Consider the following 27772-nt stretch of genomic DNA (forward strand, 5'->3'; position numbering starts at 1 on the left):
ATGGACGGGCGCCGGTGCGCGGCCCTGGCGCTGCTGGCCGCCTGCTGCCTGGCCCGCGGCGGCAGCGCCGAGCGGCAGTTCCTCAACGAGTGGGCGGCGGAGGTGCCGGCGGGCCCCGACGCCGCCAGAGCCATCGCGGAAGAGCTGGAGTACGACCTCGTGGGGCAGGTACGGCCGGGCCGGGGGGCGGACGGCAGCGCCGCGCCGCGCAGCCCGGGGAGCTGCCCCACGCCGGGGATCCTTCCCCTCCTTCCGCAGGACTGCCCCGAAACTTGTGCCCGGCTGCCGCTCGCCGGGCTCCGGGGAGTTTGAAGCGCCCTTCTGCCCCCCGCTGCCCCCCCGGCTCCTGCTCCGCACCGGGCGGGGAGCCCCGCGACCGCGGCGCCCGGCCGGGGACGGCTCTCCCTGAGGGGACCGGGCAGGGACCGGGTGGGGTGCTCCCGCTCTCCCTGAGGAGATCGGGCAGGGCACCTGGCTTTCCCCGGGGACACCGGGCAGAGTCAGGCAGGGCGATTCTGCTCTCCTTGAGGGGACCGGGCAGGGCACCCCTTTCTCTCTGAGGGGATCGGACAGGGTCGGGCAGGGCACCCCTGCTCTCCTTGAGGGGGATCGGGCAAGGCACCCCTACTCACCCTGCGGGGACTGGGCAGGGTGCCCCGGCTCTCCCCGAGGACACCAGGCAGGGACCAGGCAGGGCACCCCCGCTGTCCCTGAGGGGACCGGGCAGGAGCGGGGAGCGGGCAGCCCTGGCTCCAGCCCCGCGCCGCCCCCGACCTGGCCCTCCGCCATCCCCACTCCCCATCACCGTCGCGTGGCTTCTCTCCAGCAGGCTGTCCCGTCGCTTTTTTGGGATGCCGTGACGTCAACGTTGTCAGGGATGAGTAACCGCGTGTGGGTAACAGCCTCGTCCCACCTCCAGACGGGGGTCCTGTGCCAGGCAGCACGTCTGGCAGCATGGGGCACCCCGCTCCTCCCCGCAGAGCCTGGTCCCACCCGCTCCGGGCACCCCGCTCCTCGCCGCAGAGCCGGGTCCCACCCGCGCCGGGCACCGCACTCCTCCCCGCAGAGCCGGGTCCCACCCGCGCCGGGCACCGCACTCCTCCCCGCAGAGCCGGGTCCCACCCGCGCCGGGCACCCCACTGCTCCGCCGCAGAGCCGGGTCCCACCCGGGCCAGACACCCCACTGCTCCGCCGCAGAGCCGGGTCCCACCCGCACTGTGGCCCACAGCCCTGCACCGGGAGCAGGCTGAGAGTGGGATGGAGGTCACGGCTCCTCCGGTGGGACCGGGGCTGTGGGCAGCCCCTTCCCGGCTTCCTGCCCGGGCGGGTGGGTGAGACGGGCGGCCCCACGTCCCGGGCACGGTCGTGTTGTTCGGACTCTCAAACCTAGGTGTGATCCCACCTCTGCGGGTTTGGTCTTTCTGCCTTTGGAGTCAGTGGATTCGCCCCCACCGATTTCAAAGGGCCCCTCCTTAGGGAAGAGGGATGTTTAAAGCCAGCGGGGTGCACCTAGCTCCGCGGGTGACCAGCTGCTGCGCGAGTGAAAATGCCGGTTCAGTAGGTGCTTGTACAAACAATCCCCAGCGAGGTTTCTGAAGCCACACGAAGCTTTTTACACCTGTTCCACTGAACGCCAGGAAAAGCAGATAAAACTGGCCTGTGACCATACGTAAAACCTGTTCTTCAAAATGTGGCCATGTCAAGGTATGCCCATGAGAATACTGGTCACTACTACAAATACTACACTACCGAGTGCTGTAGTAGTAACGAATGCTACTTCACTAGCTTAAATGAAACAATTCCCCCAATTTGTTCTAGCAGCACACAGGCTGTGAGAAGCTCTTATTATTTGAAGAGTGTTTTTTTAGTTTAGATTAAAATATCTAAGGGCTAGTTTCTTGCTCTTTCATCTTTTAAGCAGAATGAATTTGGTCAGGTTGTGACTGTTGATATTTGTTTGCAGTGGGGAAATATCTCTCGATAGTTAAAGTACATCTCTGTCTTACAGATTGGATCACTCAAAAATCACTACCTATTCAGACATAAAAGCCATCCAAGGCGGTCTCGAAGAAGTGCCATTTATATCACTAAACGACTTTCTGATGATGAGCGGGTGAGTGTTAGTTTATTCTTTTTCATGCCCTCTGTTTATTCTGTCTCCTTATTACTAGCTTTGTAATGAGGTCACAGGCAGGCTTTCCTCGTTTTGCAAGTCTAATATATTCAGCCATCCATACTCGAGCTGAATAATACTTTATTATTGTGTCATTAACAGGCAGAATATGTCCCTCTCTTACCATGCTTTTTGCAAGTGTTTCCAAATTAAGATTTAAGATACGCAGCATTGCAGAGGCTTGGAGTTTCAGATGTTGATATGTTGCTGATGAAAATATGGATGAGGAACCACAGGGCTCAATTCAAAGTAAGAATCTGTAGATGCAGTAACTTTAATCAGTCTGTGCAATTACCATGGGAATTAGGTTTGATTTTAAAGTGATTGGAGATTTAAAAAAAAAAAAACAAAAGTAGGGGAAAAAGCACTGAGGTTTTGCTGGATTTGCTGCTTCTGTGACAAGCTAAAACCCCTTCTCGAAGGATCCATCACACGTTGTAGACTTGCAGTCTTTTGGCACGCTGGGATCCCACTGCAATCAGAGAACAGGCACACTGGAGAGACAGGGCTCTAAGGTATGATCCACTGGTGAAGCAGACTCCCTATTTATTTGACTTTATTTAATAGAGAAGCATGTCTGTTTGTAAACATACTAAGCAAATGGGGTGGGTGGCGAATTCAAGGAACAGACCACAATGCTGTCAGCTCCTCTTAAAAACAATTTCTGGTAAATTTCAGAGCAACAAAATTTGAATTTCAAATCATCATTATTGCCACAATCATTGTAAAAATATGAGCAGTTTAAAAAAAACATGAAGTACCTAGTTGTGAAAACCAGCAGTTTATCATATACGGACAAATCACTTGAGAACGAGTTATCTGGACGTTTTAGATGCAAATGTCATCTAGGAGGAAATATTCTATGCGTCGCTAGAAGAATTAAAGGAGGGGGTGAGACAGAATATTTGTTTTGCCAGTGCTGTTTCAAAACTGTACACTCCCATCTATCTCCTTGCAAACATTCGTTTAACAGTTGAAGTCTTCTAGGTGAAATCATTCTAGACGGGGATGTTAAAAACCACAGCTTTAGGTAAATTAGCTTTCTAATTTACACCCATACCTGTGATCAGATGTTCAATGCCATCATAGTACAATGTTCAGGAGCAGACTTTTGGTTGCAGTTCCTCCCTTTTTTGGACTTGTATCGAATGCGTCTCTTACACAGGGAAGCACGACAGTGTTTAATATGCCAAATTCTAATATCATAAGCAGAATGGAAGCAATTGTGTTACACACACTGCTGCCAAAGATTATTGCAGACTCACATGCTTAGATTGAAAAAAAGCTTCAAAGTGCTGCAGGTGATTTGCTAAATTTACTCCAATTTCCCTTTTATTTACCATCTAGTATGCAAATTAACTATGTGAATGAATGAGATGTGATTATGTCATTATGTAAGTACATAAACACAAAGCAATCATGTAATGCTGTGTAGTTATACACGGACCTTTGCTCTAAAGAGCTACTCTTGTTCAGCAGCAGCCTGTTTAAAAAGATTTAAATTCAGTCTTTAAAAAGGGAGAGAGAAAGGAATACTGCTTTTGTTTGTAAAATGCCTTCATGAATTTACAGTATGTTAAGTGTGAAAGCTGGGGTAAAACTTGGCTCTAATCTGAGTATGTATCTGCTTCCTATAGATGTCCCAGTGTTCGTTGTAAAACAGATACAGGCTGTGAGCATATTGAAAGGGTATACTTATCTGGTTCCCTAACTTCTTCCAGCATTTGCACTAGTTTCCAAATCTACTTTCCTGCGAGAGACCTGAATCAAGATTATTTTCACTGCTTTATGTATCAGCGGCAGGAGATTTGGCACAGGGCCTTCAGCTTTTGCTGTAGATGGATGGTTGGAACCTCACCCAGCTGCTGTGTGACAAACATTTGGCTTGTTTGTCTGACATATGTGCGTGGTAGGTTCAGCTCATTTCCCTCAGTGCAGTTGTCCACATCGAAAAAAACAACAAGCACAGAAGCTGTCAATTGTTAATTACTGTTGGGTGATGAAGAGGCCAAGCTTTGCTGTGGGCAGGGAAGAGAGATAAAGGTAATTGCTCTAACCTGTGCACAAGTATGTATGGCCCCAAATATCAATAGGGCAGTTTAAAATACTTATACTTGCATGGGTATATTCATCTTCTGTGACTAACTATGCTTTGAAGGGGTTTTAGCACTAAATATATAGCAAAGTGAATAGTATTAGAGAGCTTTCAGTAAACATGGCCTGGTGTAGCTACCATTTTTAAGGGTTTATGTTCTTGTGAATTTTCCTGGGGCTCTCACTAGAAAATTGTATTTTAATCAAATCAGTACTTTTTTTATCACTGTAATTTCTGAGTCACTCTTATTATTGTTTCATATATGGTGATAGATGTAAGGACCATAAAGCCATTGGATGACAGTAGAGAAAAGAAAATGAAATCTATTCAGACATTTAAAGCAAAAGGTTAGAGCTAAGGCATCCTCCACTTGAGGCTTATAGCAGGATCTTGGCAATCTACTGAACCTGAGTTTGCTTTGCTCGTCTGGAAATTGGAATGAAAAGTACCAACTTGATCTGTGTCATAGTGACCGTCCAGGTACTAGCAATGAATAACATTTTATTCCCGTTTCCAAAAGGAGCATACAGCACAGAGAGAGGTATCAGTGTCAGGATTTGATTTGAACTGGGTTTTGTAATGCATTCTAGGAAACAAAGTAGGATACACTTTTAAAACACAACATAGTGACAGAGATTGCTGTGTCCGTGCGCAAATGCGATGCTATTCGTTCTATCGATGCTTCAGCAAAACAGGCTGAAGCATTTTGGCTTTCAGTTGCCTTAAGTGGAATTATGCCAGTGATGAAGTTAGTCCAATATTCATGGCTTACTAATAGATCACACTTCAGAACACCACTGGGAAGGAGACTTGAAGGTCCAGCTGGGCTACGAGTAACAGCGTTCATTGTGATTGCTAGACTAAAGCCAGAGATAATCTTTCTCCTTTTAACTCCCAATAGAAATAGATAGGTGTAGGTGGGAGAAAGAAGCAGGCTGTGGTTTTGCTTGTTTCGCTAACCACCACTGCTTTGATAATCTTCTAACCATACTGCACATTTGTTATAAAAGCCTTTATTGTGTGGCACTCACGGGAGTTCTACTGTTAACTTGTACTTCATGATTTTCTATGAACTGATTCTATAATATCAGGATTTCACCAAGTCCTCTTCCCCAAAGTACACTGTACTACAGTATAAATAATCCTCTCTGCGTCAAACATTGCTCATTTTACTTTAGGCATCAAAATTGTGCTGTGTGAGGAAACCCCTTACCCTCTAGGCTAAGGAAGTCCGTACCTATAGAGGCTTACTTGTCATATTTATACAAATTATTGTAGGTGTCATGGGCAGAGCAGCAATATGAAAAAAAGAGAACTAAGCGTGCCACCGTGAGAGACTCAGCAGAAAATCTTTTCAATGATCCCATGTGGAATCAGCAGTGGTATCTGGTAAGAATTTGTTTCATTGTGGAACTGGGGATGGTGAATTTCAGTTGTGCTATCATCAGCTGTATTGTTTCACTCGTACCAGAGCGATTGCACTGAAGGGAGTAAATGAGGGGTCCCTCTTATTAGCATATGCTATAAAAGTGAGAGATCTCTGTGATAATATTTCCAGGCAGCCTTCTGTTTTCTTTGAAGTGTCACTTGTGCAAAGATTGTAAAATCCAGTTCAGGCTGCTGCTTAGGGTGGGGATTGATATTAGAAAGCAGTGTAACAGTTAAGAGGTACCTTTATGATAATTTTAAAATATTTGCTGTTGGCATTTAAGAAGTCCCTTATCATTTCTGAATCTGGCCATGTATTTGTTAAAATGGGTAGTGCAAAGTGCGTACTCCAGACGAAACCAAAAGCACATGCGTGCATTTGACAAGCACGTTCACCCTCTTGGACTAGGATTTAAATAGAAGAGGGTCTCTACAGCTCACATGTTCAAAACATCAAGGAAAAGAAATTTCGTGAGCTCTATAGTTTCTGTCTGCGTGTGACAACTCAGAAATACAGTTGATCATTTATGTTTTATATGGTTTCTTTCGAGAGTATATTTCCACTATGCGTCTAGCTGTACCTTCAGTCTAGGCTTCATTGCTTTCACCCAGAATAGGGGTGGGATTAAAGGTGGGTATAACAAATCAAGAAGAAAGGCCAAGCACAAATGTGGCCCAAATGGCTGGAAATACCTTTCTTTTCTTCAGTTCAGCTTAGAGAAAACAGACCAAACTACAGGCTGTTTGTGTAATGCTTTGCCTTCTCTTTCCTTTGAGCTAGGAAAAATAAATTATAAACTGCATAGCATAAAATATTTCCATGAAGATTCCTGCAGACTTCTTTTCAACATAAAAAAATGGTTATCTTTAAAAATTTAACTTTTCTTTGAAGCTGAATATCTGTTTCTTCTTTGTCTGTTTCCAATAGGAAGCAGGAAATTTCCGATGTGTCTGTGTTGGACAAATACACAAACATACATGGAGTTCAGAAAAGCAGTTTTGTGAAAAAAGCCATGTCTTGCTCTCCAGAAGACATAGTTCCTTTTTCCACCTTTCTGTCGTTTTCACTTCTTTTCCCTCTAGTTTTCCCACATGAGAAACAGAAACATGATGCTTACCCTTGTTTGCAGTGCACATTGCATTTTTTCTGATTAAATGCATAAATGTGTTAAATATTTTCTTCCAAAATGTGTTCCTTGCCTTGTAGTAAATATTATTACCTTATTATTATGATTTGATGGCAACAGTTTTTAACTGTATTCAGTGTACCTTCACACATCACCAGAAAAAATGATTATTTGATGGGTTCTAGAGAACAAAACTTGAAACCTCAAATAATTCCTTGAACAGCGGCAGTCAGAAATGAAAGCATAAAATGAAAGAAAGGTCATTCCAATAACAAATTTCTTTTTCTAAGCCTCATATTGTATGCAACATTCCTTTGGAAACAAAGAAATGAAACACCTGCGATCAGCTAATGTAATTATGCACAGAGAAACAGAAAGAAACATTTTTTTTTTTACATCCGTGTTTTTATGGGGGCTGTAAGCAAGTTTTCTAAATTAGATGTATGTACTGCACATTTAATATTAGAGAGGAAAAATGACCCGTTTAGGAGCTACTCTTCAAAGAACTTGCTGTGGAAGAGAAGGCTATAGATGATTCATGCTTCCAGTCAATTTACCACAGGAACAGTAATGAGGGTAGTAAACAGAAAGTTGTGATTCAGCACAGTTGTTCCTAACCGAACGACTACCTTAATTGTTTTATCCATTAATTATTTTGCTCTGGTTAACTTGAACGTCAAAGGAGAAAACACACTTGGAGAAAACGCAGCTCACTGTACTGTGGGGTAGTGTCTTGGCTCCTCATCAAGTGAAAAGAACAAACATTAGCAGGTCTCAGTATTAACTCAGCGTTCCAAGGTTCATCGGTACATCCGTACCATTCCCACCTTTCTGCTGCCTACCTCCAATAAATACAAGATGCTTTTTGTTCAGAAGTGGTCTTCAGGGATTTTCAAGTAATGGGTAAATCTTTCAGTGCTACAAGTATTTGAAGTAACTAATTTTTGTTTTATCTTTGCAAAATTTGAGCAAATACACACGTTCAGGCTGGGATGATTTAGAGCACCTTTAAAATACAACTTTGGACCTGTGTAGTATAAATGGATAAAAATATTAACATATTTTATTCCTTTCTGTCCCCCAGCAAGATACAAGAATAACTCCATCCCTGCCCAAACTGGATCTCCATGTCATCCCTGTATGGCAAAAAGGGATTACAGGCAAGGGTGTTGTCATCACAGTACTAGACGATGGCTTGGAGTGGAATCACACTGACATCTACACTAACTTTGTAAGTTTGGGCATTAGAATGCTATGGAGTAAATTAATCAGTTGTAAATTTGTTGTACAGACACTCTTCTCCAGCTTGCTGTCTGTTCTGTAAGTCAGCTCCTACAGTGCAGAGACTGAAATATTTGCCTTAGGCGTAATTTGGAACCTGGTCTGTGTCACAGGAAGCTGAATGTTACTTAGCAATGATAGCAGGGGTTTTTTGTTGTTGGTTTTTTTTTTCCCCTCAGTGGATTTAGTTCCCAGGCATGTTTGTATACAGTGGTTTAATGCTGAATTATTAAAGCTCCGTGAAAAATTTATGGAATTGTTAATGCCCATCAAATTCTACCAAGTTGGCTGCTGTCAACATAAACCACACCAAATAAATAAATACAGACTCTAGAATCCATTTTGTTACACATTTTAAAATGTATTTTCTAGCTGTCCGAATTAATTCTGTTGTTTTTTTAATGTAGGATCCACAGGCAAGTTATGATTTCAATGACAATGATCATGATCCCTTTCCTAGATATGACCCAACAAATGAAAACAAGTGAGTAGCCTCTCAGTTGTGTGAAGACAACAAGACAGTACATTATTAATTTGTGTGTTAGAACATGCAAATGCAGAAATATCTATGTTGTGTCCCCTCTGACAATTACATAATAAAAGGAAACATTTGTATAACAGAATCACAGGATGGTTGAGGGTGGAAGAGACCCCTGAAGGTTGTCTGGTACAAGCTCCTGCTCAAGCAGGGAGACCTAGAGCTGGTTGCCCAGGACCACATCCAGATGGCCTTTGAATATTTCCAAGGAGGGAGACTCCGCAACCTCCCTGGGCAACCTGTGCCAGTGCCTGGTCACCGTCACAGTCAAAAAGAGTTTCTTGATGTTCAGAAGGAACCTCCAGTGTTTCAGCTTGCACAAAGATTTGCACGCACCATTGGCACAAACACTGGAAATGAAGGACATTAAATTATCAGATGAAGAGCTTCATAATTGTAATCTCCCTATAATGTCCTGAATTTCTTCATGTCTTTGTATATGTAAGGTGCTGATATTTTTCTATAAGGTGAAGGGAACAATCCATTTGTGTCACCGTGTGTGTTTCTAGAATGGTACCTCCCTAAGCAGATTCTGACTTCAGTTCTTTGCTTTGCACTGGGCATTTTAAAAGAATATCTCTCCTAGGAAGGGCTCTGGAAGAGACTGTGTCTTAGAGAAACCTACCAAGAAACCGATCCCTTCAGGTCAGCTGTTGTAGCTAAGGATGCTGTTTTCCAGTTTTGGCAGTACTTTTTTGGACCAACAGAATAGCTTCTAGCTCAGTACAGGCAAACACAGGTGAAGTCATGCTTCTGACCTCCTCTCATATGGGTATGACACATGGTAAGACACTGGAGGAGGTTACATTCACTCCTGGAACAATCTTTCTGTCTCTTCTGAGGCATATGGAAGCTTTATTTAGACCAGATTGGCCTAAATGTCCTCAATGTAATAACCTAGGAAGTTTCAAAAGGCTTGAACACAGGACAACTAGCCAGTTCACTTAGTGGCCTTGCGGAATTCTCTCTGATGCCCTCTCCAGAGCTACCTCTTTGATACTTCGTGGAACATGTTGATGGGTCTGTCACACCTAGACATATCCGTGGTAGTTCAGGGAGGGATCTTGTCTGTCAGAAAGAGAAGAGAATGGACTTTAGAGAATGAATCTTTAAAAGCTGGTACACAGAAGAAGTAAATTTCTTAAACTAATTAGGATGCCACTACTCAATAACGATACAGTAAGAAACTGATGCCCTGGTTCCCTATTGTCTATCAGATGGTACAATAGCATCCACAACATAAATCAGTGTATGGGGAAAAAAACCAATCAATCAAAGGATAAATGTCCCATGAATAAGGCATTCAAAAAATGACATTTCTACTTTGTTACAGCATTATTTAAGAGCAAGAAGCCGTTATGCTCTTGTTCTGATGACATGATCTCTTAAATCTACCTGTATTACCTCTAATCTTTATTAATAAGTAAATGGAATTCAGCCCAGAAGCGTTCAAACACTTCATTGAATAACAATCTGTAGTATTAAATAATACAACTCTTTTACAATTACACTTTTATGAAGGTTTTCTGTATTGTGGAATAAGAATCACCTATGGCAAAAAAGAATTGCATAGAAAATAGTTGGCTACAAGAAAAATGTGGCAATGGTGAGGATACTTAAAAGGCTAACTTTCTGAAATCCTAAATAAATGCAGTCATTAAAAAAGAGTATCTAACTGTGTGATTAAAAAAGACTTGCATTATATTTATGTTTGAAGAAGTTTAGCAGCTTCTTAGCCCCATAATTTTAACGCTACTATTGCACTCTACTAAAATACTGGTATCTTATAGGTCTATGGGCTTCAGTGTGACTTAGGTATTTATCATCTTATCACAATGATCCTTTGATCATTAAGTAGATAAAATTATGTTGATTCAAGCCTAAGAGAGACAAGTATTTTTGTATCATGTAGATACAGCTCAAAAGCCACTCAATAGCTGCATTGTGTTCATTTAAAGGAAGACTTCCACCAAGTCAAGAATGTCATTGATGAGTCTTTGTGTATGTTACAGAAAGATGTTATGAGATGTTGTTTATTCTTACTATATTTATTCAGGCATGGGACACGGTGTGCAGGAGAAATTGCCATGCAAGCCAACAACAGGAAATGTGGAGTTGGAGTAGCCTACAATTCCAAAGTTGGAGGTAAGAAAACAAAAAATAATCAGATGCCTAATACGAATGGAAACCATACAGCTCCTGTGACATGCTGAGTGTTTTCAGCTACCATTAATATGAAATACAAATGATTTGTCATTGTCAGAAAACACCAGTCTTGCAGTATTAGGCTACAAAATCCTGTCTGGCCATAGTGCAGTGTGTTACATCTATATGACAGCATTTCTTGAATGTCAGCATACTCTCTGGAATTTGGTTATCAATTGAGTATAGGTAGAATATGTAACAACAGCAACGACAATATAGGTGGTGATGATGATGATGATAATAATAATAACAGCAACAAGCTATATTGTACCCAGAGATAAGTCTGTATCTTTTAAGGAATGATGGACTCACTTCTTATAATTGGTTATCCTGGAAGGAGGTGGCATGGGGGAGGAGAGAGATTGAGTAGAGTGAAAGTTAGAATATACAAATTTATATCCACCCTTGCTTGCAGCATATTGTTTCCATCTACACGATTACATTTGAAAGGTCATGCCAGTCAAGATATTCAAACTGCTGTGTTTTTTTGTTTCAGCAGCTTACTTCTCTGCTGCCATAAGTTAATTTTGAAAAGAAGTAGAGTTTTGCCTGTCAATCAATATTGCCATTTTTTTTGAAGTGGTAGCTTAAAGTTTAATCCATTAGAAGTTTATGAAATAGTCATGATCAAAGCATCAGTTGCAAATGGTTATTTAGCGCAGAGGAAGATACTTGTGCAGTCCTAGTGTTTCCATTACTCCCTTTTTTCCTTTTAAACAAAGGGACGATGAGTGGCAATTGACACCCATAGCTGCTGTTCCCACCATTTCAGTCTTATGTTTGTAGGTTCCCATTTACTCTCCTGAGCTGTCATAGTTGTCAGCTTTACAGTCTGCCTTTGCCATAATGCATTATGCTGTCATGCTCTGTTTAAATAAAATATCTCACTCATAAAACGAAGATGACGAATTTTCAAAGCAGGGCAAAATGGATGAAGCTGCAAAGATGTCTGAACTCCCGCTGTGCCCATATTTTAAGGCATTTGCATCTACAGAGAAGATTCTTCCACAGTAATTTACGTATGCTCTGTGTTCATTTGCAAACGCAAACTACAGAGCTGTGCGGGGTCATTTGTCTAGAAAAGGAAAATAACAGGAGGAAAATCAGTCCAGCAATCCAAATTACCCAGAAAGCTGCTTATACCTGGGCGGGGTGAGGAGAAAGAATAGAAAAGTTCAAAGAATTGTAAGCTGTTATATATGACCAAACTGATTACGATAGGATTGTAACAAAAATATGTTCAAAGAGCAGTGGAAGACAGGAGAAGTCTTCAAAGGATCAGACAAATTTGGAGTGGCTAAACATCGAAAGGCTTTTTTGATGTTCCAAGCTATACAGGATTCCTTTCTTCACAGGCTTGCTTTCTCCCCTTTTTTTAAAATCCATGAAATGACACATTACACACTTCTATTTGACATTAGTTCAGGATAACTTCTTTGAGTGGCTGTTTCCTTGTAGCAATTGCCATGCTAGATAAAGCCAGTGGTCCACAGCCAATGCCTTCTTTGATAGTCAGCAATAGCTGCTTTAGGGCAAGAAACCTTGACATTTGGAGTAACTTGTTCTCTAACCTTCAGCATTAGAGGTTGGTTTAACTTTACCTTGAGGGGTAAAACAAACATTCCATTCAAAATTTTTTGTTTTCCATGAAAATACTGACTTTAATAATCCTGAGTGTTTTCACTAGTCACATCAATGCCTGGCTCTATTCTGAAGCCTTGTTTAGTCTCTTAGGGTACTTTGTGGCTGTGAATCCCATAAGCTTTTCTGTGCACTGTGTGAAAAAAAAATACTTCTTAATGCCAGTTTTTAAGGTGACACCTTTCAGTGTCCTTTAACAGTCACCTCTTGCTCTGCATAGAGCTAAGAAATGTGTGTGCATCGATCACCTTTGGAGTAAAGCGGGGTGAATATGTATTCATGCATACCAACCGTAGCTCTGTGCTACGATATTTCTCTGGTGCTGCCATGGAAATCAAATGATTAAGAAGCTCCATTTTATAAAGGACTGGGCTGAGAGTTCCCGCACAGTGACGTGTTGCTAAAAATAGCCTTCTGCCAGGCAGATACATGTATGTGTCTGAAATTACCTTGGGCTTTGCCCTTTGATTTTGTGGGGCTGATGACGGGAGCAAGCCTGTGCAAGAACAGGAGAGAGTTTATGCAAGAGGACGTAATTGGAGTCTGCTTAGGGAAATACCACTGCAGTCATCAAATCCCTGAGCTGACTTAAACAAGCAGCATTTTTGGAGATCACAAAGACAAGGGAGTGGTTTTTTTTTTTCTTTAACTGTTTTCGTCAGTGTGTGGTCAGTGTTCTTGTTTTCTTCCTTATTATGTTATTTATCTGCAGAGTTGGCTTTGTCTTCTTCTGTGGGAAATTACCTGTACACTGCTCTCTCCATTCCCAGTATCTCATTATGTGTTGCAAGCTCGCACCCAGAGCTTGCAGTCATTTCCGCACAGGCAGATCTTTGCTCACAGTGTGCTGGTGTGAGAGCATCTCACAATTCTGAGCCAACTGAAAAATGAGTATTCAAAATGTTACGAGGTTAAGCCTATCCAAGGTAAGTGGTGGTTTTAGTACCTGAGGCACAGGATACACCTGGATTCTTTTCCCAGCTTTGTGAGTGATAGTGGAGTAGCAGTGGTTGAGCGGATTAACTCCTTTGTCTGTTTTTGCTGCTAATTAATATGGAACAATGAAGCCCAGCTTTATCTCGGAGGTATTACAAGTCTTAGAGGACAGCCATTTGGGAAAAGAATTATGCTTACAGTCTTTTTTTCCTGCTTGATAGAACAAAAAAAAGAACAAGACACTGAGCTGCAAGGGAGAGGTTGGTTTTTTTTTTTCCTTTTTTTTTTTTTTTTAAAGTAGAACAACCACATTTTGCCTGCCGTGCTTTGGAAAAATCCCCATTTTGTGGAAAATACTAGAAAATGAGTACTCATAATTCACCAACTGCCAGTAATGGTGCAGCTGCTGTAGTCCTAACTTGCCAAGTTCAAGACAACCCAGACATTTTTATTGCTTGAAAACACAGGCTGAATCCTGACTGCTGTGGCTCTTATATTGCTGCTGTTGCTGGGAGAGCCATGCCATAGTGGGAATTTTGCCAGACTTCTGCTATTTCTGTCCTCCTCCAGCACTGGACAGTGGTAGCAATCCTACTGCAGAGCTAGGGATTTGCAGAGCGAGAGAGATCCAGTGCAGATGAACCGCTGCCTGCCACTGAATTTTAAGTACCACTGAGATAAGGCTTGCCCTGAAGAAGATTAGATCATGCAGTTCCTAATAAAATGTTAATGGCTAGATATCTTTAGCATCTCTGGATTGCTCACAGTAGAAAAAAGGTGGCAGTAAAACAACAGTGACAATTTTTTGTGGTGAAGATCGAAGAGCTGGTGAAATAGCAGCGTCACAAAGACAGCAAAACCCTAATGACTGTGAGGACAAAGTGTTTCAGTCAGAACATTCAGAACTACATCTTTGAACTAAAACTCTTAGAACTCTTAAATATGAAAGTAATGTTGATAAAAGCTATTTAATTTTAGAGACTTGCTAGCATTTCGAGAAGTCTTTGTTACAGATTTAACACAGAGGAGGAAAGAGGCAAGAGCTCAATGCAATAAGAAGAAGCACTAACAGTAAGCAAAATGTCATCTTCTTGTCTCTCTGTAGAAAGAAAGAAGAAAGACAGAGGCAACCAAGATTTTAGGAAGGTTTTTTAAGATGTTTGTAGAGAGCACTGCGCTCTGCAAATAAAGGGTTAGTGTACTGTTTCACACTGACATGAACTGTCCTGAGTATTACTTGCATGAACAGCAGGTGGTTGCAATAGTTACAGATTAATTTTGCTGGAAACTTCACAAACAGTTAACAAAGACGAAGAAGAGGGAACAGAAAGTAAATGCAATCTGCTTGTTTTTTTCTGTTAAGGTATACGTATGCTGGATGGAATAGTGACCGATGCTATTGAAGCCAGTTCAATTGGTTTCAATCCAGAGCACGTGGATATTTACAGTGCAAGCTGGGGTCCTAATGACGATGGTAAAACTGTGGAGGGACCCGGGAGACTGGCACAGAAGGCTTTTGAGTATGGGATAAAACAGGTATGATACTTAAGAGAAAGATACAGTAAAATGTGGCAGAGAACAGAATTTTAAAGTGGTTGATACCAAGGAAGAAATGAAAATGGTTTGTGCTCTATTTGCTCAAACGTATTTGAAAAGGAGATAGATTTTAATAGTACAGGTCAGAGAAATTACCAGCCAGAACAGGACTTCTAAAAAAGCAGCATTAGAGCTTTCTAAGCTGGTTTTAAGCTGCCTTTCTCCACAGATAAGCTTTCTTTTTCCATCCTTACTTTTGCTGCCTTTGTCTTGCTCTTCCCCCACCCTTCTCTGCTGCTTGTTTTGCACTGAACAGTAATTGGATTTCTGCACTGAAAGCCTATAAAATTTAATATAAAATTTCTGCTTTGTGAATATTTTACTGTGTGAAATAGTGATTCATTTTAGCACCCTGTAGATGGGCTTGTATTATGTTAATTGCATTAGTTTATAAATTGGTGCATATATAAAATGAAGATAGTAAAAATGCATGATAGAGAGTGTTGGAAACAATGTTTTTACAGTTCTTTTTTATGTTATCCTCTTTAGATCTGGTTGGATCTAAGTAAGGTGCAAACTGGGAGCTACCAGGGATACATTGATCAACTACTCTTGCTCTTGCCAGTGAGGTGAAAAGATATCTAAAGATGGACAGGTACTAATAGAGTGAGGAAGACTGAATCAGAGACAGGAGGGAAATGGAGGCAAGCTTGAAGGACAGAAGCAAAGAGAAAGAGGATTTTAGGAAAAGGGCAGTTAACATTAGCAGACAGAAGGAGAGAAGAAGGAAGAGTCTGACAGCTGACAAACATGCTCTGAGGGAAGAATGGAGACTGAGAGGAGTGGGCTGGTGATAAACAGAGATCTAAATCCATGGGTAGGCAGCAAGAGAAGAGGGAGAATTAAAGGCAGTAATTAGGGAACTAGTAATTAGGAATTAGTTCAGTGATCTTACTCTGAAAAAGAAGGTTATTTGGTGAAGAATGTATCTTTTTTTACCACGTTTTATTTCTTAATGGAAGCAAATTAATTTGCCAGGCTTTCTTTTGCAAGGATCTGGGTGGTCTCCATTCTGCTTAAAGTCAGCCAGAGTTGTGGTTGCCAATGACTTTTATCCAGCTTTCATTGCTGGCCTGGTAAAGCACTTAAGTGTATGCTTAGCCTTAAGCATCTGAGAGGCTTTAGTGGCACGCTAAGTGAAAGCAAAGCAGGTGTTTACATATACCAGCGCTTTTCTGGACTGCAGCCTTTGTTCTCAAAGGAAGATACTATCTCATTTTCTGTAGTTGACATGGCTTGTCCTTCCCATTTTAGCAGTTGTATGACAAAAAGTACAGCTTACTTTTATTTTTACTGTTTTGAGTGCTGCAAATGTCTTAGCACATACATGAATAACTTCACATCTCATCTGAGTGGGATGACAAAAATCTGTATTTCAACTGCTGTTTCCAGTGACTGTACATACGTTAACAATGAACAACATATGAACTTCTGCTCTTCCCACAAAATGGATTTTTTTCCTCTGAAGGACTAGCACAGCTTAAGACTGGATTGGGTGGTAACGTGTTTCCTCTGTGATAGCTGTGATGGTTTACATGCTGTCAGCTGTCAGCATCAAGTTGTTAGCTGCGGCTCCCCCATTACGCACTGGAGACCAGAGCAGGGAATGAATGTGGTTATGTCTGGAGACTGGCGGTGCTGGCCCACAGATTGGTAAGAGAAGGGAGGGTTTTCAGTCAGATGTGCTTGCTGGTTCTCTGTTTCAGAAGTGAATACTAACCATGAAAAGCTTCCTTACAAAAAATAAATTGGTGAAAAAGTCGTACCATGTACATCATTCATACTGCTTACCCATACCTCTGTGGTTACAGGAAAGGCAAGTGAAATAAACCTTGATAAACTTGCCATTTCTTAAAAAAACAAAAGGGCCATTTTTCCTAGAAATGTTTAGGACCAAAACATCAGCATGTGGGAAAACTTACCTGTTGAGCACAGACTCTGTTTTTAACTTAAAAACCTATTCTGAGGGAAGTTGCTGTACCTGGAACACTAAACCTAGACCAGTCAAACTAAGAGATGTACTGTAGGGTGTGAAGTAGGGTACCTCAAGTAGCTGGTTTCTTCTGTCTCCATCTTCTACAGTGCTTATGGAAAATTGTCCTTTTCTACCTGAAAATGTTTGATATATTAGGCTTTTTTTTGGGGGGGGAGGAGTTGTTAAGAATACATTACAGAGGCTGAAATCTCTTTGATAACCACTCATTTCCATTTTCTCTAGGGCCGGAATGGGAAAGGCTCCATTTTCGTATGGGCTTCTGGGAACGGAGGCCGTCAGGGTGACAACTGTGACTGTGACGGTTACACTGATAGTATCTACACTATCTCCATTAGCAGTGCTTCTCAGCAAGGCCTTTCTCCCTGGTATGCAGAGAAGTGCTCTTCAACTCTGGCCACAGCATACAGCAGTGGGGATTATACTGACCAAAGAATTGTAGGTTGTTTTTATCAGATTCAGAACAAACATAGAAATGTGTTATATATGCAAATAAAAAGTTCTTAAATGCTTGGTTTCAGGTGCCTGCTTTACTTTATGTGTTACATGCTTAGTGCTTTTGCATGGAAACACTGAGGGATTTGTAATCAAAAAGTGATTGTATTCCTGGAACATCTGCTGTAAAGCAGTGGCTAAACAAAATCATTGTGTCAATGCAGTTAGATCAGCACGCTGAATTTGTCTGCTGTTTGTGTATGACAGAGGTCTCTGCATGAACTTTGATATGGTCCCATTCTTCAGAAAGGGCAGATGAAGAGAGATTTGAGTAAAAGGAAAAAGAACCTGTGAAGTTAGTGTACCATGTGAGTCAGTACTTCTGATACAGCTTGCCATTAGCTTCTGTGAGATTGTCAGCCCCCGAGTTCCCACTTACGACAGCAACAGTACTGCTTCCAAACCTGTAAAGGGTACTCAGCAAGCAGGCAGAGCAGTCTGTATGCCTTCATTAACTGTGTAAGAATAACTTGTACTGAAGAAAATTGCTGTGATAAAATAATGCTGGAGTACCTATAATTTCTGTTCAGCCCTGGTGGATGCTAATTTTACAATAAACCGCATTGATGGGGATTAAAACAATGTAATTCCAAGTTAGCCAGGAGATCAGTCCTTCCTAAGTGGCTTCTCTTCATAGCTGAGATGTAGACACATGGGCAGATGAGTTTGGTATTTAATTTCTGAATAAAGCACGTGTTTCATTGCAAATTATAGTTCTTCTGCTGAAGAGGGAGCAGAACACCAATACTAATCCTATGAGTAATTTTCTGGCAAGCAGTAATTTTAAATGTTCTAGGCCCAACACAATGATCTGTTTTTATGATTCACCAGTAAGCCTGAAACACTTATTGTGAAACCTTAGAATAAAATAAGATATTCAGTGTGGGAGTATTTTGTTCCAACACAAAGCGTTTTGATACAAAAATTATAGTTGAAGTAAAAAGAGTGGATTGAAATATGAACAGATTTAAACACCCATCACTTTTTCTGCTGGTGAGGAATGTATTAATACACATCAAGTAAAGGATACATGGTTATGTTTGTGAGCGCGGTTATGATGGTATTTACAACTGTTGATTCATGCAATCTGGTTTTTTTGTTTTTTCTGTCAGACAAGTGCTGATCTTCACAATGAATGTACAGAGACTCACACTGGGACCTCTGCATCTGCACCACTGGCAGCAGGAATTTTTGCTCTAGCACTGGAAGCCAAGTAAGATGTCACACAGTTACTTTTGAAACTCCTCTCTCTCTCAGCCACCCCACCATCTTCCCCAAAAAGTTGTCTGCTTGAAAGTGGCACCATCTCATGCTGCAGCTGCAGCTTTTGTCAGTCAGACTTGCTCAGCCTGGTGACAAAAATAAGCAGCTACTTACCTCAACTCCTTTAGTCCATTTTGTGCATTGGCAACAATTGTTTACCGAGTTCTGGTCAATTGCATTTAAAAGCAGTGAGGCTGCACATGTATCAGGAGAACTTAATCTGAAGACAATAGGTTGCAGGAGTTTAAATTAAGTCTTTAGTCAATTTACAGAACGTTTTGTGCCAATGATGAGGCATAAAATGGAAGGTACCCAAGCTTGACTGCCCGAGCAGGCAGGTTCAGATGCTGTAGGGCTGGCAGTCAGAATGTATGTCTCAGAGAGGGTGAAAAGGAACAGGACAGGACAATGTTTTTTTCACAGAAAACACTTCAGGCATTAGGGTGTAGGCTTAGTACTTGAACGGTGTAGGTTCAGCTCCAGGTTCTATTGTGTACTCCTTTGATGACATAAGCCAAGATACTTAGGGCCATATTTTAAAGGGTAGAGTTAATCACAGTTAGAATCAAATACCCAGTAAATTTTCAAAGTCCATAAAGACTGGTGGGAAGTACTGGTTTTGCTAGTTAACTTTAAATGCCTGATAATTTTGAAGAATTAGACCCTAATCTTGCTAGATACCTGTCCTTCATTTACACAGAAATCTTGTCTGCCTGGAGAAGTATTGCAAGGATAAGCACGCAGAATGCTCTATATTTTAAAATAATGGAATGCGATACACATTCAAAGCATGTTCTGTTGCAGACTAATAATTGAGATAAAAATGATAGATAGCCCTGAAACAATTAACCAGGAACATTTTCTCAACAGCCCAAATCTAACATGGAGGGATATGCAGCACTTGGTAGTGTGGACCTCAGAGTATGATCCACTGGCTGGAAATCCAGGATGGAAAAAGAATGGAGCGGGACTGATGGTCAACAGCCGATTTGGGTTTGGACTGCTCAATGCCAATGCGTTGGTGGATTTAGCTGATCCCAAAAGATGGAACAGTGTACCAGAAAAGAGAGAGTGTATTGTCAAAGACAAAAGCTTTGAACCAAGGTAAGAATTTGCATTAGCAGTAACTAAGCTTGTTACTATCTGAGTGAAGCCTGGAGGGTGGTATTCTGCACAGATTTCTGTGAACCAGACTCAGAGATATCTTTTGATTCATTTGTTTTTTTCTTACTGTATTCCTCAGGGGCAGGCAAGCAGCGTTGGTTTTCTTGCCTTTTTTTAGTGTAGGACTGATGGAAATTACTAGCATGAAGCCTTAACAAAGAATAAAATTATTGTGTCTGCTTGTGCAGCCAGCGTATGGATGGATGATACTGTGAGACTGAACCCGATCAGATAAGATATGAATGTTTAGACTGCTATCAGAAGAGGAATAAAAGGATACAAAAGTCTCGCAGGGATTTTTTTAAAAAAACATCTGTAATCGGTCTTAGCAATTCTTCTCCTGTGACAGGCATGATATATGTTGAAATCAAGGTGATATATTGAGCTTTAGTCACATCCATAGCACATCTCTTAGGAAACACAATTGCCTGAAAGGCTCACTGAAAAGATGTAGCAGCCACATTCACGAGTGCTCCCAGCATAGTGAGCCTAAACTGAGCTCAACATACAGGTAAGTTATAATTAGTCACTGAGCTGGTTAATCAATAAGGATATCTAGACCATTTTTGTCTCCACTTGTTCACTTATGGATCTGTTGTCTAGAAAAAATAAAGCTATTTCAAGAGTTGAAATTATACTGTGTGAGTGCACCAAAAATCTCTCTGTAGAAACATATTACAGTGTTTTTGGAGTGTCACTTCTTGGTAACCTTATTATTTATGTTATTTTGCTATCAATTTGCTTTTATGAGCTCTCTCCTTTCCACAGACTGCTGATCCGGTACTGATGTGTGTAATACTTGCTGTTTATGTATTTTTATTGCCATCCTCTAAGTTACATTATAAAAACAAAGATCCTAAGATTCTGAATTTAGAATTATTTATGTGGAGATTTAGATACACCTTTCTCATTTAGAAGTAATAGAAATTGTGCGGAGAAAGCTATGCACAGTAGCTCTCTGTACAGAGAATGTACAGAAGATGTAAGCTTTTTTTCCTTGAGATGGCATTGGCTACAGAGGGTTAAAATGGCTGTGCCTGCTGCACTATTTTAACTCCATGATAACAGCTCCTCTGGGTATTTGAATGAGGGAACTAATTATGATACAGTCCTGTGATGTAGCTGACAGCAAAGACTTTTTTTGTTGTCTCTATGGGACAATGAAGTGTTTTCAGAAACCCTGGTTTATCAGACTTGCTTGCTTACTTCCAGGGTGTGTTGCACATGTCTGTCTTACCCAGTGCCTATCACTTGGTCCACTTCAGTATTATCTGTGCTTCCAGAACTTCCCATGGTTTTTACTGGAGCATTCAAAAAATAATGAATGTAGAATTTGTCTTTACTTTTTTCCTTCCTCATCGTTCTGAAATGGGTGTTAAATGTGTCATTTGCACTTCATATAATGATCCAGAATCAAAAGTTTCTGTGAGTAATCAAAGAACTCCTGTCATTTTGCCAGATTATTAAGAGCAAATGAGGAAGTCATCATTGAAATTCCCACAAAGGCCTGCGAGGGTCAAGAAAACTCCATTGCATCTCTGGAGCATGTGCAGCTTGAGGCAACGATTGAGTATTCCCGTAGAGGTGATCTTCATGTCACTCTGGTATCTCCATCAGGTACAGGAGGCAAAGACATGCTTTGTTTGTGTTGCTGTAGTGTGTAACATATATTTCATTGAAAACCACCTCAGTGTTCTTCAGTGGTTTAAAAAGAGCTAAATGTATCGTTAGACAAATCTAGTCATCTCCAAGAGGTGAGTGTGAGGACAAAGCATCCTGGGGACTAGAGAACCAGTTCTCTGAAACCCCTTTCCAGCCTTCATGTGTTCTTTTTGTGAGAAGAGGATTGAAAATCATACTTCAGAAAATGAAGGCACGTTTTCTAATATGTTTTCATTTGGGTAACAGGACCTATAAAAACCGCCGGACAACAAATTATAGTTCAATAGTGCTTATCAGCCTCACTGTGATTCAACAAACTAATGGAAAACAGGGTATGTGACTCCCTAGATTTCATGTAACTGTGTCTCCCCATTGGTGTATTTAAGAACACAGTGTCTCTGTTAGGTGCCTTAGTACAACTATACCAAATGTGCTAGAATATGGCAAGCTGTCTTGACAATGCGCTGAGATAACACCGTAGGGTAAAAAAAAAAAGGAAAAGAGAATGAGTATAAACAACTTTGTAGAGAGTAAGATCTTTAGATCAACTGATACTATTAGAAAAAACAGACAAGCTTTCAGGTATGGATTTAAACATCAGGCTAGTCTAATTTACTGATATTAAAGGCTAACCCGGTAATTCACACATAATAAACAGTAGAGCCTTGTTCATATCATTATTTCAGGACCTCACTAGAGAGCATGATTAAGGTGCTGGACATGCAGTATATTTCCAAACCTACCTTGTCTGGGATTCCTTTCAAGCCTAACCTTAATTCTTCCTTTTCTGAGTTCACCGTTTGTCTCAGGGGAGCAATGTTGCTGTGAGGTGTTTTACCCTTGACTCTTGATGGCATTTTCAAATTTAATTCCGTCTTAGATAAGTTTATAGCATCCTTCCAGTACCTGAAGGGGCCTACAGGAAAGCTGGAGAGGGGCTTTTTACAAGGGCATGTAGTGATAGGACGAGGGGGAATGGTTTTAAACTGAAAGAGGGTAAATTTAGTTTAGATATTAGGAAGAATAATCACCACCGTGAGGGTGGTGAGACACTGGCACAGGTTGCCCAGAGAAGTTGTGGATGCCCCCTCCCTGGAAGGGTTCAAGGCCAGGTTGGATGGGGCTCTGAGCAACCTGGTCTAGTGGAAGGTGTCCCTGCCCATGGCAGGGGAGTTGAAACTAGATGATCTTTGAAGTCCCTTCCAACCCAAACCATTCTATGATTCTGTGAGGTTTTAGTTTGTGAGTAAATATATGGACTGTCTCTAGGTACATCGTGGAGATGACAGCAACAGTAGCTCTCATTCTACTTTTATAGAGGTATTTCCCTCCCAAGACACTGTTCTACTGCTAATATGTAGGAAGCATGGCTTCATCTTAGAAAAACACCCCTTTTTGAAAGACTGACGACAGTAATATGTTCTTCATCTTTGTATGTCTTTCTGTGGGTTTAGCTGAGGTAGCAACAGGCAAGTGCTGCTGCCTCCACTGTTGTATCATGTTGCTATCATGGTTAAACTGTTCTTTCCCTTAGTTCTTGCTGTTTTTCCACTTTCCTGCAAAACAGTACTACCAAATGTGTGTCATTCCTTTTCTGTATTTGTGATGTTACCTTTAAATGTATTTAGAGCTTGTGATCAGACTCCCTGGGGCTTCTCTGCTCCTTATTATGTAAATATAGCCTCCTTGCTCTCTCCTTATGTGCCAACAAGCACAACAAATTTCCTACTGTGCAGTAGAATCTCTTCTGCTGCAGAAGTACTTCGTGAACTGCAGCATTTTTATAATAATAATAACAATGCAAATGCTTTTCACCCTGTTAGAGTTCCAGGCTGTAACAATTTGCATCCACTCACCAAAAAAACCCTACAGTGATGAATTCAGGATAAGGCTTTGGTTTCACAATACCGCGTGAGGTCCTTTGCCTTCAAAACATCCATCTCAGAAGTTTCCTGAACTGTTCATCAGTGGAAAATACTGTTTGTGTCTGACCTCTGTTTCTTATGCTTCTTTGTGTGCTTCCACTACTTTTTGTGTTAGAGATGATTGAACACTAAGCAAGATGTACCTTTTCAACATGACCTAATGTGATAGTTTTTATGCTCTTAAATGCTGCTGTGAAGATAATCAAAGGGACCACTGATCAGAAATAGCATGTTTTCCATTCCACAAGCCACTGTTTAATAGTGTATTTCCTAGGTTACCTATAGTGTGCAAGCTGAGCAATGTGAAAAGTAAAAGCGGATGTGTATGAACACCCACTACTGTTGATCTTGCTCTAATACAGGGACCAGCACTGTCTTACTGGCTGAGAGAGAGAGAGATAAATCTCCCAATGGCTTTAAGAACTGGGACTTCATGTCTGTTCACACATGGGGAGAGAATCCAACAGGCACCTGGGTTTTAAGAATTACTGATGTGGTAAGTATGTCTGTATGTTAACTAGCTATGTTTGGAAGCTAACACAGGTAAAATGATCACTAGCCATTACCAAGCATGTTGAATAGTGAGTCTTCTCTTTAAGCAAGCTACAATAAGAGTTTATTTACGCTAAATATCCATCTGGATTAAAGATTAAAGAAAAAAGATAGGGTCAGATTTTCTTGTTCTTTACATAAATGCAAAGGACCATCCCCATTTCACTGACATGTACTTGTCAAAAAAATTTCATGCCTATGTTTTTCACACATTGTATGTCACTGAAAGAAATCACTTAATATAATTTGCTGTGATTCATGGAGTGAAATATATAATCTAATTAACATATGATTAACTGCAAATTAGGTTTGTCTGCAGAAAAGAACACGGGATAGATCTAATCTTCTCTTGGTGCATGTGCATAATTTTCATTAGCTCAAAGCCTTTTGAATTAATGAATTTCTGGTGACCTCAGAGAGCTGTTCTGATATATACCTTTCCCTAAGTTCTTTCTTAGAGTAATTACTGCTGAACAACATTTAAGGATTAAAGCCAAGAAATCTACAGATATGAAATAAATAAGTGTGCTAAAACCACCTGGGGATATGGCTTACAACAGTGAGACACCAGAATAATGCTGCTTGATAGGCAACTGAAAAATTGTCTTCAAAGAGAGTGATCAAGTGCACTCATCTCTGGAGAATTTCATTGAAGTTGTCTGTTAATAAGCTTGTCATTAGGGGTCAGATCCTGCCAGAAGCTGAATGCTTCCGATCAGACACTGAGCCTCCAACCCCTATTGCCCTCAAATTGTAAACAGGAGGATAATGCCAAGTACTAAGCAGATGGACAAGGCAGCAGAAGTAAATATTATTATCAGCAGTGTGGTGTTATACTGCAGGCTTATAGAAAACCCCATGGTCACAGATACCCTGCTTTTTGTAATAAATAGAATGCATTTTTTGGAACAAAGTTAAGAAGAGCATTTTGTTTGAATTATCTCTCATTTTCCATTTTCAAGTGAGAGGTTCCTGAAACTTAATAAACCAAGCTTTTTGTCCTCAACAGGTAATGCACTCTTTACTCAGCTTGTAGGGTTTTGTGATTCCTGAAATAAGTTTTCACATTAATGACCCTAACTGAAATCACAGATTCCCATGCAGGGTTACTTGTCATTTAGTTGTCATGTAAGTTGTCTATATAAACTTTGATATAGACTTCTATTAGAAAAGAAGAGCTTCAGCACCTATCTTCCGTCACTAAATGACTGAGCACAAATTTTGAAAGCAGCTTTGGTGAAATAAAGCTTCATTGTTCTCTGTACTTGTCTTTTCTGCTTTCTTCTATTTGAATACTTCTGCCAAAACTAATGGACAAAGCACTTGTTGCTTACTTCCACAAGCTGTGTTTCAGATTGCTATTGTACACCACTACAGAATATTATCCCAAATTACTATTCCAATGGTCACTTCTGTGAGAAAATTGCCAAGGAATGGCTTAATGAACAAATACTAACAACACAAAATACTACTTCAGTCATTTCCAGCATTCTGTGTTATGACAAAATTCCATTGATGCTTACCTGATTAATTAATAATTAGCGTTGCATCAAAATGTGAATATTTGGGGTAGTTAAGCGGTTGCATTAAATCCCACTTTCTCTTTATGTCCTGAGAGCCTGTGCTAATGCCATGCTTGTCCTTTAGTCCAGGAGAATACAAAATGAAGGAAGGATTGTAAATTGGAAATTGATTTTGCATGGCACTGCTACCCAGCCTGAACATATGAAGCAGCCACGTGTATACACATCCTACAATGCTGTGCAAAATGACAGAAGAGGAGTGGAAAAGATGACGGACTTTGTAGAGGTAGTGTTACATTAATTTTTTTCCTTATGTATTTTTCAATTTACAAGAAAATTATATTTTTTCCTAGTAAGAAGACACATATTGATTCAGTATTCATTTCATCTAGCCCCTGACCACTTCTGAGTTATGTATTGTAATTTTGTCCATGTCAACAACTGATATTTTTATTAGTCTCTGTTTTCATATGCCAACATTTAAGGGTTTTAGGATTGTAAGAGGATATTGCTACTAAGGCAGTGAACTCAATAGCTAATGCAGTTGAGTGGTACAAGGAGGGAGGAATGCAGCTCTGACAGACATACTACGTTTATGTAATTCTAGTGAGAACAAGTGTCGCATCCAAAAGGAGCTTTACCTGCTGGAGTGTTTCCAGGGAGTTTGGAGGGAAGTTTGTAACAAAAGACATGACAAAAGTCAGGGACTCACTGGTTCAGAACATTTGGCTAAGTGGATCTGTTGCTGCTAGCTCCTTTGTCACCCCTTCTTTACCTTTCAGGTAGAGTGCTCTAAACATACTCCAGGCTTCTGAGAGTGACAGTGGGTTTCTGGATGCACAGGGTGGTAGTATTGTACATTTTCACAATACTTGATTATGTCAACATCTTTGGAATACTGTATTAATCACATCACATCAGTTTGTCTCCCCATTAAGTAATTAGGATGTCCGTAAAGTACAGAGAGATTAACCTTTCTCAGCCAGGTTATGAAGAAGATTGAGGGAGACATGATTATGGTCTTTAAATACATTAAATAAGTGTCCACAGTTGTGGCAGCCACTTGCAAGAAGATAAACTGGAAGAAAGTAAAAGTGGATTCAGGAGGTAGTGTAGGAGGAGATTGGTGGACATAGTAGAAACCAGATGAAGATAAAATGAGTGTTCAGTTAGAAAGACAATCCTAGTGTAAATGAGGAAGCTTTGCAGCCACATACTACTGTGTCAGTATGGGACGCATAGTAGACACTGTTGAAACGAGATCATGCCTCTCAATGACTTCTCTGTACATCTGTACCAGGCATTAGTCTTCCAAGATTTCCAAGATACATGTCATGGCCACCTGTTAGCCATACTCCACTGTCTTTTCTTAGGTGAGATCATCGACAGAGGTTATATGGAAGCACTGGTTCAGTCCTTTTCACAAGGGTATGTGGCACAATCAGCGCTGACATCACCACTGCATATACTTCATTCAGTTATACTGCTGAGGAGCTGTCTCCCATAGTACAACAAGAAATACCTCTTAAGACTGGGACAAATCCTGCTGTAAAATGACACGTTGTATCCTGCCAATGTGGAATCTGAATTTATAACTTCCTACGTTGTGGGGGGATTTGCTATTTTATACAATATAGTCCTTTTGATAGTCTGTTTTGGTGTATAATGGTCTAGTTCCTTTCTAGATGCTAAGTGGCTCCTGAATGAAAAAATAGCATCTACCCACACATAGATGGAAATCACTAATCAGAGCAAACCTTAACCCAGTTTCTCATTGATGCCTAACCTTTTTTATGCTAATCTGCATTCTAGGACCATACCACACAGGAGAACCTGAGTGAAAAACCCAAAGTCACAGAAGATACTAGTAGCAGCAGTGACAAAGCAGAAGATAAAATCCCATCAGAGGCTATGCTACATTTACTGCAGAGTGCTTTTAGCAGACAGATGGCTCAGAAGCAACTGCCAAAGAAGACTGCAAGTGAGAAGTTAAATATTCCGTATGAACACTTCTATCAAGCCCTCGAGAAATTAAACAAGCCTTCCCAGCTGAGAGACTCAGAAGAAAGTCTGTACAGTGACTACGTTGATCTTTTTTACAATGCCAAACCATACAAGCATAGAGACGATAGACTGCTGCAAGCCTTGGTTGATATTATAAATGAAGGAAACTAA

General features: G+C 40.9%; 1 protein-coding gene across 1 annotated transcript; it reads left to right on the forward strand.

Annotated features, from left to right (window-relative positions):
- PCSK1 (proprotein convertase subtilisin/kexin type 1) lies at positions 1 to 27772 on the forward strand. Its single transcript, XM_068422491.1, has 14 exons — positions 1 to 168; positions 2009 to 2113; positions 5547 to 5657; positions 7908 to 8054; positions 8512 to 8588; positions 10699 to 10787; positions 14788 to 14960; positions 17239 to 17451; positions 18621 to 18721; positions 19642 to 19875; positions 21395 to 21552; positions 23885 to 24018; positions 25722 to 25883; positions 27410 to 27772. The coding sequence occupies exons 1-14, from the start codon at positions 1 to 3 to the stop codon at positions 27770 to 27772; spliced, it is 2235 nt and encodes a 744-aa protein (XP_068278592.1).

This window comes from Nyctibius grandis, chromosome Z (genome assembly GCF_013368605.1).
Source record: "Nyctibius grandis isolate bNycGra1 chromosome Z, bNycGra1.pri, whole genome shotgun sequence".
Classification (NCBI taxonomy): domain Eukaryota; kingdom Metazoa; phylum Chordata; class Aves; order Nyctibiiformes; family Nyctibiidae; genus Nyctibius; species Nyctibius grandis.

What these genes read in the sequence shown, in the direction of transcription:
- PCSK1 (XM_068422491.1), top strand. Translation starts at nt 1, where the DNA reads ATGGACGGGCGCCGGTGCGCGGCCCTGGCGCTGCTGGCCGCCTGCTGC. An exon ending in GACCCAACAAATGAAAACAA is followed by an intron (nt 8,589 to 10,698) that starts GTGAGTAGCCTC and finishes ATATTTATTCAG; the next exon opens with GCATGGGACACGGTGTGCAG. An exon ending in GCTCTAGCACTGGAAGCCAA is followed by an intron (nt 18,722 to 19,641) that starts GTAAGATGTCAC and finishes TTTTCTCAACAG; the next exon opens with CCCAAATCTAACATGGAGGG.